Below are 18,293 nucleotides of genomic sequence, written 5' to 3'. Positions count from 1 at the left end.
TAAGGAAAATATAAAGGGACAAAGAACCTTCAAAAATGTCACTGAGTTAGTTTTGTGACCAGCTACTGCTGGGCATGGAGTCTACCAGCGTTTGTTTCTCCAGTGAGACCCCCTTGGAGAAAACTAATTGGCTCTCAATTGGAGATAGCTTCTGGGTTAAGAATGTGGCAGGGGGGGGGGGNTAACTAACTACAGTTCCAGGTGATCCTATACCCTCACACAAATATACACATAGGGAAAACAGCAATGCACATAAAATAAAAATAAATTATTTGAACAAGAAGAATGGGTCTGTTGTCTACATCTTTCAGATTTAGGAGCCCATCTCATGCAGACCTATGCAGGCCCAGGCCCTGTGCACTTGGTGCACACCTATGCAGACCCAGGCCCTGTGCACCTGGTGCACACCTATGCAGGCCCAGGCCCTGTGCATCTGGTATGGACCTATGGAGGCCCAGGCCCTGTGCATCTGGTGCACACCTATGCAGGCCCAGGCCCTGTGCATGTTGTCATAGTACTGCTGAGTTCAAGTGTGTGTCAGCCTTGTTGTGTCTAGAAGGCCTTGATTCCTTGGTGTCCCCTTAACATACAGAGGTCTTCCATGTATCTCTCAGGTGCTATACCCAGTGTGCCTGGAGCAGCATCCCCCATACATCGTGTGCTCAGGAGCACTGCCAACAAACGCTCTCTGACACAAACATTAATGGTTAAAGTTTAAGCATTTTTTTGTGTTGATTTGTGAAATGGTTATGAGAGGATCGAGATAAACACTTAGATGAAAGTAAATCTTTTATGGGAGTATTTAGTCTGCCTATTTAAAGACAATCTTTTTATTTTGTATGTTCATTTTCAAAACAGCATGAAAGACGTACTCCTTATAGTCTCATTAGCCTAACGAGTATAAAATACCACTGCAAAATCACCTTATGGGTCTCTCTCTCTATCAATTGTAACAGATAGATAGATGATAGATAGATAGATAGATAGATAGATAGATAGATAGATAGATAGATAGATAGATAGAGAAATGCTAGACAGATGGTAGATGATATATATGACTGATTTAGATGATAGACTTATAGATAGATAATAGATGAAAAATAGATGATATACAGATGATAGAGCAAAAGATAGATAGATAGATAGATAGATAGATAGATAGATAGATAGATAGAAGATAGGTGCAGATAGATAATAGATTGGAAGATGATAGACAGATAATAGTAGATAGTAGATAGATAGATAGATAGATAGATAGACAGACAGACAGACAGACAGACAGACAGATATGTCATGTGTAGAGTAGAGAGAAGAGGTAATTTTTAACACCACCCTAGATTCAAACTAAGACAGAGGACAAAATATTAGCGTGTGCACATCACTACACATTGTACTTTGTCTCTGGAAATTCTAGTATTGTAAATCTTACTAAGAATCGTCTATGAGTCTCTCATCTCTGTTCTGTAGTATCACACTTCATGGTGATAGTGGTGAGCAATGTTTCTTTTTCTTTAAAAATAAAGGCCCATATTTAGTTTCTTTTTTAAAAAAAAATTTATTTATTTATCATGTATACAATATTCTGTCTGTGTGTATGCCTGAAAGCCAGAAGAGGGCGCCAGACCTCTTTACAGAGGGTCGTGAGCCACCATGTGGTTGCTGGGAATTGAACTCCGGACCTTTGGAAAAGCAGGCAATGCTCTTAACCACTGAGCCATCTCTCCAGTCCCCCTATTTAGTTTCTAAGGCAGCTGCCATCCTGCCAGACAAGCTGTGGCTACCTAACAAAAGGCTCAGGATGGACTGCTCCTTCTCTTTTGTTATTATGTAGATCGCCTGGGGAGAGGTGTGGATTCCAAGCTGGTGACTGAGTGGCAGGTGTGATGAAAAGAGAATATTAATGAGCTCCCACTTTGGTTTACAGGTAGAATAAAAGGTGTTTGAATAATAAGCACAGGTGCTCTTCAGGAATGAACAAAGCCTGAGACTCCCAATATTGCTGTGTAAACTGTGTCTCATTATTTCCCTGCGCCTCCGCACAGGTCCAGAGTGAGGAAAAAGTAGTTTTATGTTGGGGCATTGGACCGCAACAGGTCTCCACTAAAAAACAAATTAGATTTAAGTTTACATCCACATTCCTTGTATGTGTCAAAGGATCTTCATTTCGACATATGTACTGAAACAAATACAACAACTAATAAATAAAGATTTTACTTGAAAAACAGGAAATGAATTAATAAAATTCCATCTAAGAGTGAAACACTTCCCTTTAATCCCAGCACTTGGGAGGCAGACACAGGTGGATCTGTGAGTTTGATGCCAGCCTGGTAAAGAGAGTGAGCTCCAGGACAGCCAGGGCTATACAGCTGGGCCAATGAGATGGCTCAGGGCAAAGGGTAATGGCACCTGACACAAGCCCATTGACCTGACTCAATCCCTGGGATCTATATGATGGGAGAGAATCAACTCCCTCAAGCTTTTCTATGACACACACATACAATAAATAAATTAAAAAGTAATGAAAAGGTACAAAAACATCAAAGATGGAAGGTGATTAAGGAGACGCAGTACCTAATACAATGCAGAAGCTTAGGATGGATACATAGTGGGAAAAACATCAGTGGAGAAACTGATAAACCTAGCAAGCTATCTATGCATTAATAAGGCAATGCCACTGTCTGTGTCTAAGTCTGTAGATATGTACCAGGGGTTATGTGTAGGAAAAGGACATTGGAGAGGCAAGTGAGGCACAGAATTGAGGTCAGCACGTGCTTTCAGGGCATACAGTGATGTGTGGGCATATGAGAGGAAGTGTATCCTTCAACATAGGGCCCTAAGTGCCTGGTTTCTACCCATTTGTGAGCAGTTAACACAGTGGGTCACAACCCCTTTGGCAAACCTCTTTCTCCACAACTATTTACATTACAGTTCATAACAGTTGCAAAATTACAATTATGAAGTAGCAACAAAAATAATTTCATGGTTGGAGGTCACCACAACATGAGGAAATGTATTAAATGGTTGCAGCATTAGGAAGGCTAAGAACAACTGTGTTAATATATGGGAAAAAACAGGTGAAGGCAAAACCACTCTGTATTTGCAACTCTTCTGCAAATCTGCAATTATTTTACTATGACGCTTTCTGCTGCAGCCAGCAAAGCAGGCAGGCTAACTGCATCTTCACCTCTCCTTCAGTCCTTCCAAATCCAATCCCCAGTCTCATCCCCAGCTCTGCAGCAGACAACTTGCTTTGATATCCCTTCCCTTCCTACCCCCATTCCCGATGGACCACACAGATTTTTCCCCTCCCAGTCTCACTCCCCAGCTCACTGCTCGTCCCAGCCCTCAATTCCAGTAAGCATTTCCTGGGAACTTCAGTCCGCAAAGCAGGCAGCTACCTGCAGATCTTCACCTCTCCCTTTTCCTCTAAGTCTATCCCCCAGTCTCATAGCCAGCTCTGTAGCACACCTGCTGTGGTCTCTCTTCACTCTCTACCCCACTCCCAGAGGACTAAGCAGATCCTAGTGGAACACCCTGCTTTCCTCCAGCTGGGGGCCCCATCTCCCCCTCCCCTGCTCCCACACTCCTAGCCCATCCCCATTTCTATTTATCAGCTTCTAAGACCTAGAAACACATTTCACCTAGAATCCACAGTGGCTACACCTAGGATCCCAGATGAATTTCCCACTAGGCAACACACAGCCACTACACTTGCCTAAGATCCAGAGATGAAACAAAAACCAAGGAACAAAACATCCACCCAACAAAGACAAGACTAGATATCAGCATCTAGAATTACAATTTTCCCAATCCCGTATACCTAGATGCTAATATCAAAACACAACCAATCACATCATCAGGACAATATCTCTCTACCAGAACCCAGGAAGCCTGACACAAAAGGCAATGAGCATTGTAACATATCTGAAGCACAAGAAAAAGACCTTAAAACAGCCTGTATGAATATGACAGAGGACTATAAAGAGGAAATTAATACATTCCTTAATGAAATATATGAAAACATAAACAGTGGAAGGAAATGGATAAAACAGTCCAAAACATAAAAGTGGAAATAGAATCAATAAAGAAAACACAAACTGAAGGAAATCTGGAAACGATAAATTTAGCAAATCAAACAGGAACCTTAGAGGCAAGCCTCACCAACAAAATAAGAGATGGAAAGAAGAATCTCAACATTAAAGACATAATAGAAGAAATTATTATGTAAATAAATGTTACTTGGTCTTTTTCCCTTGCATCTTTTAATATTCTTTCCTTGTTTGTACATTTAATGTTTTGATTATTATGTACTGAGGGAACTTTCTTTTCTGGTTGAGTCTATTTTGTGTTCTGTATGCTTGTTGTACTTTGATAGGCATCTCCTGCTATGATTTTGTTGAAAATATTTTCTGTGCCTTTGGCCTGTGTTTCTTCACTTTCCTCTATTTTTGTGGTCTTTACATAGTGTCCCCAACTTCCTGGATGCTTTTTGTGCCAGGAAATTTTTATATTTAATGTTGTCTTTGGTTGAGGTATCCATTTCTTCTAGTATGTCTTTAATGTGTGAGATCCTCCTTTCCATCTCTTATTTTGTTGGTGAGGCTTGCAGAAGGTGGTAGATGGACAACTTGAACTTAAAGAGGTTAATCACACCCAAGAAAACACAAGGAATAAAAAATCTCAAACCAGCAAATCAAAAAAAGGATAACACACACATACCATCTCCATCACCACCACTGCCACTATCACCACCACCACCACAACAGGAATCAATACAGACTGCTCATTGATATCTCTCAGCATAAGTGGTCTCAATTCTCCAGTAAAAAGACACAGATTAACAGAATGTATGTGAAAACAAAATCCATCCTTTGGCTGCAGCTAAGAAACACAACTTAACATCAAGATTAGACATCACCTCAGGGTAAAAGGATAGAAAAAGATATTTCACATAAATGGACCTAAAGCAAGCTATTATAGCTATTTTTTAAATATGTGACAAAATAAACTTTGAACCAAAACTAACTAGAACACGTAAGAAAGTATACTACATACTAATCAAAGGGAAAACCTACCAAAAGATCTTGGCAATTATTAACATCTATGCACCAAACACAATGGCACCCAAATTCATAAAAGAAACACTACTACAGCTTAAATAACATATTAGTGCTCATGCACTGATAGTGGGGGACTTCAGCACCACACTCACCAATAGGCAGATCATCCAGACAAAATCTAAACAGAGGAATGCTGAAGTTAACTGACATTATAAACCAAATGGACCTAAAAGATAGCTACAGAACATTTCACCTGAAAACAAAAGAATATACCTCTCCTCAGCACCTCATGGAACTGTCTCCTAAACTGTCCACATACCAGGACACAAACTAAGTTGTTGAAATAGGAGCAGCGGGGCTGCGTCCCCAGCACCCCGGCCGCCTAGCTAGCTTATGCCCGAAATAACAACACACAAACTGTATTCTTTTAAACACTGCTTGCCCATTATATCTAGCCTCTTCTCAGCTAACTCTCACACCTGGACTAGCCCATTTCTAATAATCTGTGTAAGCACCCCAAGGTGCTTACCAGGAAGATTCTAGCCTACGTCCATCCTGGGTCGAAGCTGCCTGGGAGAGCGGAGCCTGGCTTCTCTGCTCCAGAGAGCAGAGCTGTCAAGTCTGAGCTCATTTCCTCTTCCTCCCAGCATCCTATTCTGTTTACTCCTCCCACCTATGTTTTAACCTATCAGGGCAAGCCGTTTCTTTATTTAATTAACCAATGACCTTCCTCCATCACTATGTCTCAATATATACAAGAAAATTGACTCAGGCAGTGGTGGTGCATGCCTTTAATCCCAGAACCCAGGAGGCAGAGGCAGGCAAATCTCTGAGTTCAAGGCCAGTCTGGTCTATTTACTAAGTTCCAGGGCAGCTAGGGCTACACAGAGAAATGCTGTATAAAAAAGAAAACAGGGGGAGAAAAGCAAATTCTGTCTTACCTTTAATACTTGATAGCAGCACTGTATGAACAGCTCGAGGTCGATCACATGCTCTACAACTTCAGAAGCCACAACAGCATCAAAGACTTCTGCAGCCTCATTCACGGTCTCCTCCAGGGAGCACACTTTGTACTCTATCCTCTCATCCAGGACTGGATCGAAGGACTTATGGTGCTGCGCTATCTTAATGTTTTCAGCCACAGGGTCAATTCCAGTAACTGAAGCCCCCAGTCGCCCTAGAGGCTAGAGGCATAAAAATGGTTATGCTCAAGAAGAAAACAGAACATATGTTAGCAACAAAAATGTAACCAAAAGGGTTATCAAATACCAAATAGTCAGCCCTAAAAACATACAAATGTGAACAATACTAAACAGAAGGTAGTATTCATATATTTATTCTAATACCTATATGTAGCAATAATAATTTTTTAAAGAGGCCATAGATTTGACGTGGGAGACATGGGTGAAGGGTAGAGGGAGGAGAAAGATGAAAGAGAAATGTTGTCAATACAATATACATACATACATTTTTTAAATTAATTTAATTCTTTAGTAATTCAAAACTGCTATTCCATGTTTCAAAAGGCAGCACATAAAATACTAAAACTATCATGGAAAATATCCATCAAAGATTAAATTATGATGCGAAAGGCCCCTCTGCTGATGAAGACTATAAACACAGTTGTACCACATTCCCCCTGGACAACAACCGCACATTCCAGTACCCTACAACACTTCAAAGGACTGATTCCCACAAGTAGTAAAACTCTTGCCGGCTTTATTAGAGATGTGTAAAAGGAGAGATTAAACCTGCATTTAATCTCGAAGAAGCTGCCTAATTTCTTGGGCTAAAAGAGATTAAACAAAGCTCTGAATGACCCATGCCCATGTATTAAAAACAAAACCCAAAAAACTTTAATAGTTTTCTGAAAATTCTTTTTTTCAATTTTAAAAACAGAACTTGTAATAAAATCATAACTCATAATATTAAAATTAGTACTATTCACTTAAAAATAAACAATATATTTGGTAAAGGGATTAATGAAGCAGAAGGCCACTCTCAATTTTTTACCCAGCTAAAAACAACAAAATTTTGATCAAAACATATTAAATGCATGCATAAATCTCCCAAGCTGTTTGATGAAACAGACATCTTTAGAAATGTGTTCTTTCTCTAAATACAGCAACACAGTCTACTTCGTTACTGCTGGGATGATTTTAAGAATTTAGTCACTTTTACTGGCACTCTTAGGCCCCCTAATCCACTCTCATGACCATGAAGAGTGTATAAACACAGCAAGGCACTTACTTCAGTTAATAAGCCGCCGCCACAGCCAACGTCAAGAATCTTCATCCCAGACAAAGGTTTCCCTGGATGGTGACTAGCACTTGTTTTCAAAAGATTGTCTCTGTAAAAGCAAAATTCAAATATATAAAGACAGATGGTTACTTTTATCACCAAAAGTCTTAAAACATACAATCTTCAAGGAAATATTAACCTCCATTTAATTTAATTTGCGTATTTAGCTGTCTTACTGGAGACGGGGGCTCACTACAAGGCTCAGACATGCCTTGAGTCCATGCTCTTCCTTCCTCAGCCTCCTGAGTTCTAGGATCACAGTGTTGCCACCATGCCCTGTCTGGAATCCTAATTTGAAATGACTCATTGAAATTTTTATAAACGTATCTTTTATTTTCAGAATTAAATAACCTACTTAATTTGTACATTTTCAATAAAGTTCTGAAATAATCCAGCATTAATCTATATGGCAGCTCACAACTGTCTATAACTCCTGTCCCAGGGGAGCCAATACCTTCATACAGACATACCTGCAGCCAAAACCCCAATGTATATACAATAAAAATAAATAAAATTTAGAAAAGCAGATGGAGTCCCACATTTATTTAAGTGGTCTACATTCCTGTCTTTATTATGTCTCTTTTAGACTCCTAAATTAACAGGGCTTTTTCATGTATAATAAACTTACTCTAGTATAATCAGTGTAATACTTTTTTAAAGATTTATTTATTATATGTATATGAGTGTTATCTCATGCACACCTTTATCCCAGGAGAGGGCATCAAATCCCATCAGATGGTTGTGAGTCACCATGTGGTTACTGGGAATTGAACTCAGGACCTCTGGAAGTGCAGTCAGTGCTCTTAACTGCTGAACCACCTTTCCAGACCTGTAATACTTTACCATATGTACAACATATATGTATATGCACCTACATAATCTGATACACAATATGTAGTATAATACTATAAATTAAGTTTTAAATTGGATATATAATTTAACTATACTTATACTAAAATGAAAATAAATATAATGAACATAGATTAGGGTATGTAATATTGCTAGTAAAAGTAACTAAACTCTTAAAATAATCCAGACAGTAACTAAATAGATGACTTCAGGATGTTGTACAGAATGAACCATTGTCAATGAAATCCAACCCATTCTTCAAACAGCCACATAATGACTGCTATAATTAGACTGTAACATTTCCTTCTCGTGGCTTCTAGTTATGATGAAAACAAAATGCAAACATACAACCACAGCTTGCACCACACTAGATGACCTGTGTTATGTGATATGTATAAATAAAGATGCCACAGTAGTGGGACTACAGTCCTCAAACTTAGTAATGCTGGGATCACCTAGATTTGCTGAAACACAAACTGCATCTGGAGGACCCAGCATGACAAGCTCAATAGAGGCCTGAGTCTCAGTAGTTTACCCTAAGGCAATACCTGGTTCCAAGAAAGACCACAGACTGCTCAGGCACCACCCAGGAACAGACCATCCAATGGAAATTCCTAACGTTCCAACTGTTGTAAATAGGATCACCTGCCAGGACACCCCTAGACAAATGTCAGCCCATTGGGGATCCTGAACCTTAGAAATCCCTCACTCCCACATTTGCTACTATAAAACCCATCCCTAACTGAGCTCTGGGCTCTCCAATCACTCCAGTAAGTTGGACGCATGGAAGAGTCCGAGTTTGTAAACTTATATAAGCATTTCTAAGTTTGAGAACTGTAGTCCCACTACTGTGGCATCTTTATTTTATACATATCACATAACACAGGTCATCTAGTGTGGTGCAAGCTGTGGTTGTATGTTTGCATTTTGTTTTCATCATAACTAGAAGCCATGAGAAGGAAATGTTACAGTCTAATTAAAGCAGTCATTATGTGGCTGTATTGCTTTTACATTCAGGACTCCGTCTCCTAGTTGGTTTTGGGAGGACTCTGTGATCTGGGCATAACACATTAATGGCAAAGCCCACTGAGTTCTTGCCTTTCTTTATCTCCCATTGAAACACATGGTCCACATTTTGTTCATTCAAGTAGCTTTCAAAGTCTGGAACTGGAGCCCCATAAGTGTGAGCTCTCAAACGTCCTTGTTGAACCTATCTGTCTCTGTAAGGTTCCCTTTATCAGAACTGCCTAAAGGTCATCAAGGCCACTGCAGAGCAGCAGCTATAAAATGACCTGATGGGGTAGCACTTTGGTTCCCTTTCATTAGGACTGAATTCTAATCACCTAATAGGGCCCAAAATGTTTATAATTAAGTTGTAAAAGCAACCTGGGTTTTAGTACTGTTTCTGTAAGTTAGTGGTTTAAAAGATATTTTTAATTTTTTTTTAAATTGTGTGAATGTGTCTGGGTATGTGCATGAGCCCCGTGTGCCCTCAGAAGCCAGTGAGACTGTCAGATCTTCTGGAACTGGAATGGTGTAAGCTGTCTGATGTGCATGTTAGGAACCAAACCCTTGTCCTCTGTGAGCAGTGTGGTGAATTCTGAGCTGCAGAGTCATTTCCCCACCTCCACAGTTAATGCTTGTAAATTGTGGATCCTGATGAGAGACAGACCTAACATCCAAAGCAAACCTAAGATGCGAAATTTTGAACTCAAGAAAAGCAAAGGCGAAATGAATACAAAATAGTGAATTATGCACTTTTAAAGACTTAAAAGGAGTTTCTGGAATATTACCTTATGAATGGCACCCTCAGGTCATTCATAGAATGAAGAGGTGCTAATATTCCTTGTTCATCCCACCACTTGTGAGCCAGGGCCAGGAAGGTTTTCACCTCCTTGCTGTCAACTGTTGTTTGTGAAGTACTGTATAAGCTTTGCCAAGGGGATCTAAGGGACAACAACAAAGAACCAGGCAATACTGTTGTTCTAAAAAGTATGATAAACAGAATATACTGTATATAAAGATATCCTAATTTATTAGATTCTAAATATATATAGATGGATCAATCATGTGTTCATATAAATTCACAAGGTTTTGAGTACAAAGCCTGTTCTTCTAGGTCACATCTAATACAAAAAAATAATAACAACAACAATAGCTATCACTTATCAAGTATCCACTAAACGTCAGGTACTATCTAAGACACATGTTATTTTGGACAACTGTACTGTTATCCTTATTTTATGGTTGGAAAATGAAAAGTTCAGAGAGGTCAAGTGAGTGGTTAAGCCCCAACTTGAACACAAGTGATTCTACCATCCGCCTGCTCCCTCCACTTCCACAGATGTCATGGAAGTCTAATCTCCACCATCTCCTGACCACTGTCTTACTCTTCTATAGTCTGCTGACTCCATACATCACCTTCTAGTTTTCCCAGATGAACTAGAGAGATTATTCTGAAATAAAAATCTAATTAATTTTTTTTCTCACATAAAATGCTCTCAAGGTTTCCAAAGTTGTTAGATAAAAGAGTAAAACCCCTGGGGTGAAAGAAAGCTCAGAATGATGGAGTCCCTAGCTTCCGTCCTCTCTAAGCTCATTTCCTCCTCATCTTCTCCCATCAGCCATGCAGCCTTTGAATGGGCCATGCTTGCTCTTACCTCACAGACCTTGTGGATATTGTTTCTTCTGTACAGATCATTTTCCCCACAGCCCTTCCTTTTCTTTACTAAGCACTTCCTTCTCGCACCTCAAATCTTAATTTAAATAGACTGTTACTACAAAATCGTCCTTGGTATTCAAACATGGGTCACATCCCCCCCATTTTAACTCCTATGTCACGGTATTTCTTCACTGGTTGTATACCTTCTGATCACGTCTACTGTGAAGGAAAGGCAAGGACAGTGGCGAATCATTTTATTCCTAGGAACTAGAACAGCTCCTAGAACACAGCAGTTTCTCGGGGGATAATTGTCAAATAGATATTTGAAGAGAAGAGATCAGACAGTGGATAATTTGTCCTCTCTCTTTTAATCACAAGAGAAGGGGAAGCAAAACAAAAATCAGACACAACACTGAACTGCACGTCAGCACAGTGTAGAGAAATACTCCAAAGTTCTACTTGGCCAAAGATAATCAGGCTCTTAAAGCAGAAAAAATAATGCCACTCGACTTTTCATTGTTTTATTATTTTTCTTGGCTCCATTTAGAGAGTACATTCTGTAGGTATTATTCTTTTTATATTATTTAAAGTCAAGTACCATGTGTCAGTGAGATGGCACACTGTGTTAAAGCACTTGCTAATAAGCCTGACAAGCTGCACTTGATCTTTGAAACTCACATGGTTGAAGAAGAAATATGATTCCTCAAAGTTGTTCACTGACCTCTGCAAGGGTGTGAAGGCATGCATGACACCTCCCTACATACACACACACAAATAAATAAATCTAACTTAAAAATTTAAATTTAAGCTATCACTTTTCTCTAATGTTTTCTTAGGAATATGAATTTCCTTGAGCAAGATTAGTCAAACCTTCAGTAACCAGGACTAGCACACCAAAGGTAACGCACAGTAAGTAGTTGCTCCGTTGACAGAGAAGAGTTACACCTACACCCAGTCTCAACCATGCTCACAAGATGCAAGGCCATGCACTCAGGAAGTAGACTCAGTTTTAACTATACTAGGGAGGTAGTTTTTCACAAGATTAGAAATGAATTTGTAAAATCTAAACACACATTTGTTGACTTATTCTTACTATGTAGCATTACAGACTTCTCTGCCTTCGTGTGTTTATGTTTTTGTTCCATCACAAGGGGGACTACAGAGAAGTAAAACATCGCCATGTCCTTAAAGCAGCCTTCTCTCCTTTTTTTTTTAGGATAGAAATGGGGGTTACTAAGAAGGAAAAAGGCACTCTCCAGGGTGGAAGTGGGCTGGAGAACTGGAAAGAGATGTGTCTAATCTATTAAAAATGAAAATTGTCCCTGAATTGGAATAAATAGCATACATGGCTATATCCTATGTTTTCTTACATCTTTTCAGTGACCTTGAAGTTTTCTAAGCCTAAAAATTATTACAACATATTATTTAAAAATATTTAAATAAAGGCCACTTTAGCTAAACCAGATGAGCTTTTACATACTGGTCAAGTTTATTACACACAATCAAAACTAAACTACTATTATGCACAATTATGTAAATCCCTACCAGAATAACAAAAATAAACTCACCTGTAAGCTTTCATTCTGGTCAGACAGGAAAAAGTCATGTTGTAGGATCTAAACCACATGGTCCTGTGTTCACTGAATTTCCGTGGTTTAATCTGTAGATTCCTGGTGAGCTGATTCCCTGAGTTACCTGAGAACAAAGTTAAGTATCCAGAGAAAAGCATGCAATTTCTTGCTATGAACTGTTGAAGGAGCTGCGGGCCTCTTCCCACAGCCCGGCTCCTGACCGCCTGGCTAGCTTATGGCCCGAAATAACAACACACAAATTGTATTCTTTTAAACACTGCTTGGCCCATTATATCTAGCCTCTTCTCGGCTAAATCTCGCACCTGGACTAGCCCATTTCTAATAATATGTGTAGCACCCCTAGGTGCTCTTACCGGGAAGATTCTAGCCTACGTCCATCCTGGGTCGGAGCTTCATCGCGTCTGCCCCAGAGAGGAGAGCTATCAAGTCTGAGCTCACTTCCTCTTCCTCCCAGCATTCTGTTCTGTTTACTCTGCCTACCTAATTTTCTCCTATCAGGGCCAAGGCAGTTTCTTTATTTAACCAATGACCTTCCTCCATCATTTCCCCTTTTTCTATATCAATGAACATAGTTGAAGAATTTTTATATGGTATTCCTATGGCATATTGCAACTAATAAACAAATGAGTTTATTAATTTGTTTTTTAATTAAAAAATAAAGATCTTACTTTCTTCCATCTAAAAATTAAAATTACCAAAATTAAGTAGTGAATATGTAAGCCCTGTCACTGTTTGTGTGTGTGTGTGTGTGTGTGTATTTGTATGTGTTTGTGTTCTATGGATATGCAGGTACCTGTGGAAGTTAGGAAAAGATGCTGCACCCCTGGAGCTGGAGTTACAGGCAGTTATAAATTATCTGACATTAGTGATGAAAACCATATTCCAGTCCTCTTCAAGATCAACAAATGCTCTTATCCAATGAGCCATCTCTTCAGTCCCTGCCATTAATTTTTACATCTACACTAGATTTTATTTTTAAAAAATCACAAAATACAAATATAAACTATTTCATTTTTATACTAAAATATTAATTTCTAGGCTGTCAAAACTAGTTCAGATTCTGCCAGTTCCATGCTAGATACCTGAAATAGTTCTTTAGAAATGCTTTTTAGAGAGGAACAAAAGTCAGGGTGTGTGTGTGTGTGTGTGTGTGTGTGTGTGTGTGTGTATAGCCTAAAATAAAAACACATAGATTGTATGTTCAAACTTACATAGAGACATGCTTAATGGATTATTCTGTTGTTCAATTAATATTTTGACAAAGGATCCTAGAGACAAAAATTACATAAATCATGACAAAGGACAATTCACCAAGATGATAAAACAATTCTAAATGTGGTGTTTGTATAAAACATGGAATTCCAAAACAAATGAAGAAAAACTGACAGAACTGAAACAAGAAAGAAGAAACCCACAGCTCTAGTGGAGTGCCAACATTCCTCAGTGGGTGGAACAACCAGGAGAAGAAAGTCAGCAAGGATACAGATCTGAACAATACGGAAAAAACTGAGCAATACGGAGAACTGAAATTTGTGAACACGCCACCCAAACTGCAATAGAATCTACATGCTCTCAATCATTCATAGAGTGTTTAAAAAGATAGACCAAATCATCATTATTCAACCTCTAAAGAAACTAAATTCATACTTAAAAACCTTCTTAAAAAATATCCAGGCTCAGCCAGTTCCACTAAAGAATCTCCTGTGCAAGGGCGGCAAGAGCTCTGAACCACTGCGACATCTCTTCTACTCCCAAAGGAATCTTACATTTAAACAAAGCTCCTGGAAGAAGAAACAACAAGCAATGCTACCCAGCCTCTTCAATTAAACACCACAGTGGTGGACAGTGAGCATCGACAGAATACACTCGTAATTCCACCACTGGAGAGGAAGACCACAAACTGGAGGTCAGTCTATGCTACACAGTGGCCCTAGCCTGATTTATTTTGCTACTTTTTTTTGTTGTCTTGTTGAAGTTTATGGTTTTTTTTTTTTTTAATTAGTTATTTATCTATTTGAGAGAGGAAAAAAAAGAGAGAGAATCAATGCAGGATACTTCCCAACTCATTTTACAAAGCCAGAATTACTATAAAAAATTAAAGAAGATTACAGATTAATCCACCTCAAGAGCAGACATAAAAATAACAACAAAGCCAATATTAATAAAATCTAGCAATATATAGAAAAACAATCTAGCAGGCCCATACTGGATGAGGCAGATAAAACATTTTACAAAATCCCTGCCCATCTAGGATGAAAACTCAAGGAGTAAGAAAGGAGGAGAAATTATTTTACAAAGCAGCTACAAAAATCCTATAGCTCACATATGACTTATATGACAAAAGAGTGAGACGCTGCCCACATTGGGAACAAGATCTTGGCTATGGCAATAAGGCAAGAAAAGGGAGCAAAATGCATGCATGATGGAAAGAAAGAAAGTTAACTTTGTAGAAAATCCCAAGGAATCTTAAATCTATTTTTTATTATTTATTTATTTATTTGTTTGTTTGTTTGTTTGTTTTTACCTTATGAGTGTTTTGCCTGTATGCAACTGTATTCTGTGTGTGTGGTGCATACAGAGGCCAGAAGAGAGGTACCCTGAAACTGGAATTCAGAGATGGTGGGTTACCATGTAGGTATTGGGAACTGAAAGATCAACCATGCTCTCAACTGCTGCGCCATCTCTCCAGCCCCCACAGGAATCTTACTTTTAAGCAAAAGCTCCTTGAATGAAAGATTTGAATTCAACAAACTGAAACAAGCAGTAGGAAAAAAAATAGCAAATTTTTGTTTGCTTGTTTGTTTTTTGAGACAGGGTTGGTTTCTCTATGTAACAGTCCTTGCTATTCTGGAACTCACTTTGTAGAACAGGCTGGCCTCAGATTCACAGAGAGCCACCTGCCTCTGCCTCCCAAGTGCTGGAATTAAAGGTGTGCACCACCACCACCTAGCTAAAATAGCAAAATCTAACTTAAGCAAAGCAAGATGGCTCAGCAGGGAAAGATGCTTGCTATCAAGCCTGATGACCTGAATTCAATCCTTGGGATCCACACAGTGAAAAGAGAGAATGGATCCCCACAAGCTGTCCCTGACCTGGACAGGTGTGCACCCCCACTCCCTGCCACACCCACAAAATAAAATGTAAAAAATAAAAGAGAAACCCACTGATGCTTATGCAAGCAACCCTGACTGAATTCAGTGAGTCTCACACAGAGAAAGACCTAACAGTAGACAGGGCTTGTGAGGAGGAAGAGATTCTTCAGGAATGGATGTTAGAGTAGGGAGAAGAATAGGGAATGACTATGATCAGTGTGTGTGTGTGTGTGTGTGTGTGTGTGTGTGTGTGTGTGTGTGTAATTGTGAAAGAATAAAATAGATGTTCAAATTAATGAAAATGAGGAATAAAACAAATGAAAGCCACGTGGGAACCACACACCTATCAAAATATCTAAAATTTAAAAACACTGATATCATCCAATGTAGAGTAGGAAAGAAGCAACTGTATCTTTTATATATCGAGAGTGGGCACGGAAAATGATACAGCCACTCTGAAAAGCAAAGTAGCAGCTTCTGATAAAGTAAAACGTATGTTTAACGCGCAAGTCAGCAGCTTTACTATGTAAACACTAATTTCAGAGCAGTGAAATGTATACAACCTTCAAACTGAGAACAACAAAAATGTACTGAAATAGCCTGCTTGAAACTGTGGAATGACTATACTTAGAAATATAGGTATAAACTGTACTCAGAAATTATAACTACAAACTATATCCAGAAATGAAAGGCATACACTGATACATGCAGACTTAGATGAAGTTAAGGGAACTCAGACCAAGTAAGAAAGACTCTCAATATAAAAAGATACATAATGTATAATTCATTTATGTAATACTTACATTTCTGCTTGTTTTTGAGACAGGGTCTTACTATGTGCCCTGGCTGGCCTGCAATTTACTGTGTTGACCAGGCTGGCCTCAAACTCATAAAGATCCACCTGCCATTGCCTCCTGAAAGCTAGATTTTAAAAAAATCCTTTCAAATGTGTATGGGTGTTTTGCATGTATATGTATATATGTATAATGTCTGTGTATTATTTCAGTGCCTGGCGCCTGCAGAGGCCAAAAATGAGTACAGTGTCCCTTGGAACTAGGGTTATGGGCAGTTATGGTCAACCACGTGGGTGTTATAAATAGTTATATGGGTGCTGTGAACTGACCAGGGGTCCTCTGGAAGAGCAGTCAGCACTGTTAACTACTGAGTCATCTCTCCAACTCCCATTTATGTAAGTAACACTTTTGAAATGACAAAATTATAGTTACGGAAAACAGATCAATGGGAGTTTTGGATGAGGCAGCAGACTAGAGGCTACTTCTATGAGAACTGATGGAGGAAGTCAGAATAAGGGGGAACATAGACTTCATTCCAAAGAGAAATAGAGGAAATGCTTTGGAAATTCATGATGGAAGTGAAAAGAAAACAGAACAGAAATAAAGAAACCTGCCACAGAGGAGGAAGTTGAACACAGCCTTCACCATGCCCCAGCTGTTTCCAAAAAGTAAATCATAAGAGCCAGGAAGTCCCACCCTCAGGTCAAGAGCCTCAAATCCAGTCACAGGCTTTGGTGACATCGTGATTCCTCTGAGGCACATTCAACCGCATCAAAGAAAAATCCCATTTTGTCACCCTGCATTGCTCAGAGGACAGCCGCCAAGTATCATCCTGAGAAAAACTATTGGTACAAATGGAGCCACCCCAGGAGCCATCATGGAATAGCCACAGCCTGAGGAACCCCAGGTTAGCCTGCCACAGCTCCTGGATGAAGGATGGCCCAGAGGCAGCTTGAAGAAGCAGGAGGGCCTGATGAGCCAAAAGGTCAAGGGAGCGAGCAAGAGGGTAGTTCAGGGTGGGAAGTGCATAAGGCAAGCCAGTTCCTCTCTCAGTGGTCAGAAGCAGATCTCATCCACTGTTTCCCTGGTGCTTGGTAGTTCTGATACTGAAGTCAGTGGGTAGATACAGTGTTGATGATACCTCTCTGTCCTTCACCACTGAAGTCCATGATCTCTGAAGTTCCTGAGGGGTACACCATTCCCACAGTGACATCCCTCCAGCAGGGTGCTTAGTACTAGGAGGCTTTGCAGCTAGGGCAACAGGTTCTCTGCTTTTGCTCATCCCAGTGCTGTGGTCACTTCCCAGCTCACTTGGGAGACACCCAGAAGCTAAGCCAGCAGCCCTATATTGTATCATCTGGGGATCTTCTGGAAGGTATGACATCTGCCCTGCCCACATACTGCAAAGCTAACTGTGGCAAGCAGAGGCTTCTGGCACACACACAAAAAAGGAAAACACCAACAGTGAAGATTACTCTGGAAGACATTGGGCACTTTAACACCATTCAGCAACAGTATAACCCAAGACAAGAGCCCACCCCACAAGCTCAGCTGGCTCTCCCTCTTTATGCACTGGACTAGGAGCCTCCAAATTTTAAAGTCTCTCTCTCTCTCTCTCTCTCTCTGTGTGTGTGTGTGTGTGTGTGTGTGTGTGTGTGTATGTGTATTCACTTCAGGGAGTTGGTTCTCTTTCCACCATGTGGGTTCCAGGAACCTATCTCAGGATGTTAGGCCTGGTATCAGGAGCCATCTTACTAGCCCTCTATCACCTTCTTTTTCTATTTAATTAATTTCTTTAAACTATTTATCTATCTAGTATTGTGGAATATTTGTTTAATTATGTGAAAATGTGTTGCTCTTTTACCTTGCCTGACTAAGACACCTGATTGGTCTATAAAAAGCTGAACGGCCAATAGTGAGGGAAGAGGTACAGGCAGGACTTC

At 39.6% G+C, this 18,293-nt stretch overlaps 1 protein-coding gene across 3 annotated transcripts in view; it reads right to left on the bottom strand.

The window, feature by feature from the left end:
* Positions 1-18,293, bottom strand: part of Coq3 (coenzyme Q3, methyltransferase) — a 29,718-nt gene that overhangs the window by 2,653 nt on the left and 8,772 nt on the right. For 2 of the 3 annotated variants that reach the window (XM_050145121.1, XM_050145122.1), the window contains exons 2-5: positions 12,441-12,567; positions 10,004-10,156; positions 7,311-7,410; positions 6,002-6,244 (exon numbers count right to left, since the gene is read on the bottom strand). In XM_050145121.1, coding sequence (XP_050001078.1) covers positions 6,002-6,244; positions 7,311-7,410; positions 10,004-10,156; positions 12,441-12,567 — 623 coding nt within the window. The remainder of the gene's footprint in view (positions 1-6,001; positions 6,245-7,310; positions 7,411-10,003; positions 10,157-12,440; positions 12,568-18,293) is intronic. The other variant, XM_050145124.1, reaches the window with a different exon arrangement.

This window comes from Alexandromys fortis, unplaced genomic scaffold, assembly GCF_014885135.2.
Source record: "Alexandromys fortis isolate MF-2015 unplaced genomic scaffold, M_Fortis_MF-2015_v1.1 scaffold_2_1_26212458, whole genome shotgun sequence".
NCBI classification, from domain to species: Eukaryota; Metazoa; Chordata; class Mammalia; order Rodentia; family Cricetidae; genus Alexandromys; species Alexandromys fortis.
The sequence above is the reverse complement of the archived record's forward strand: the minus strand, read 5'-3'. Positions and strand labels throughout refer to the sequence as shown.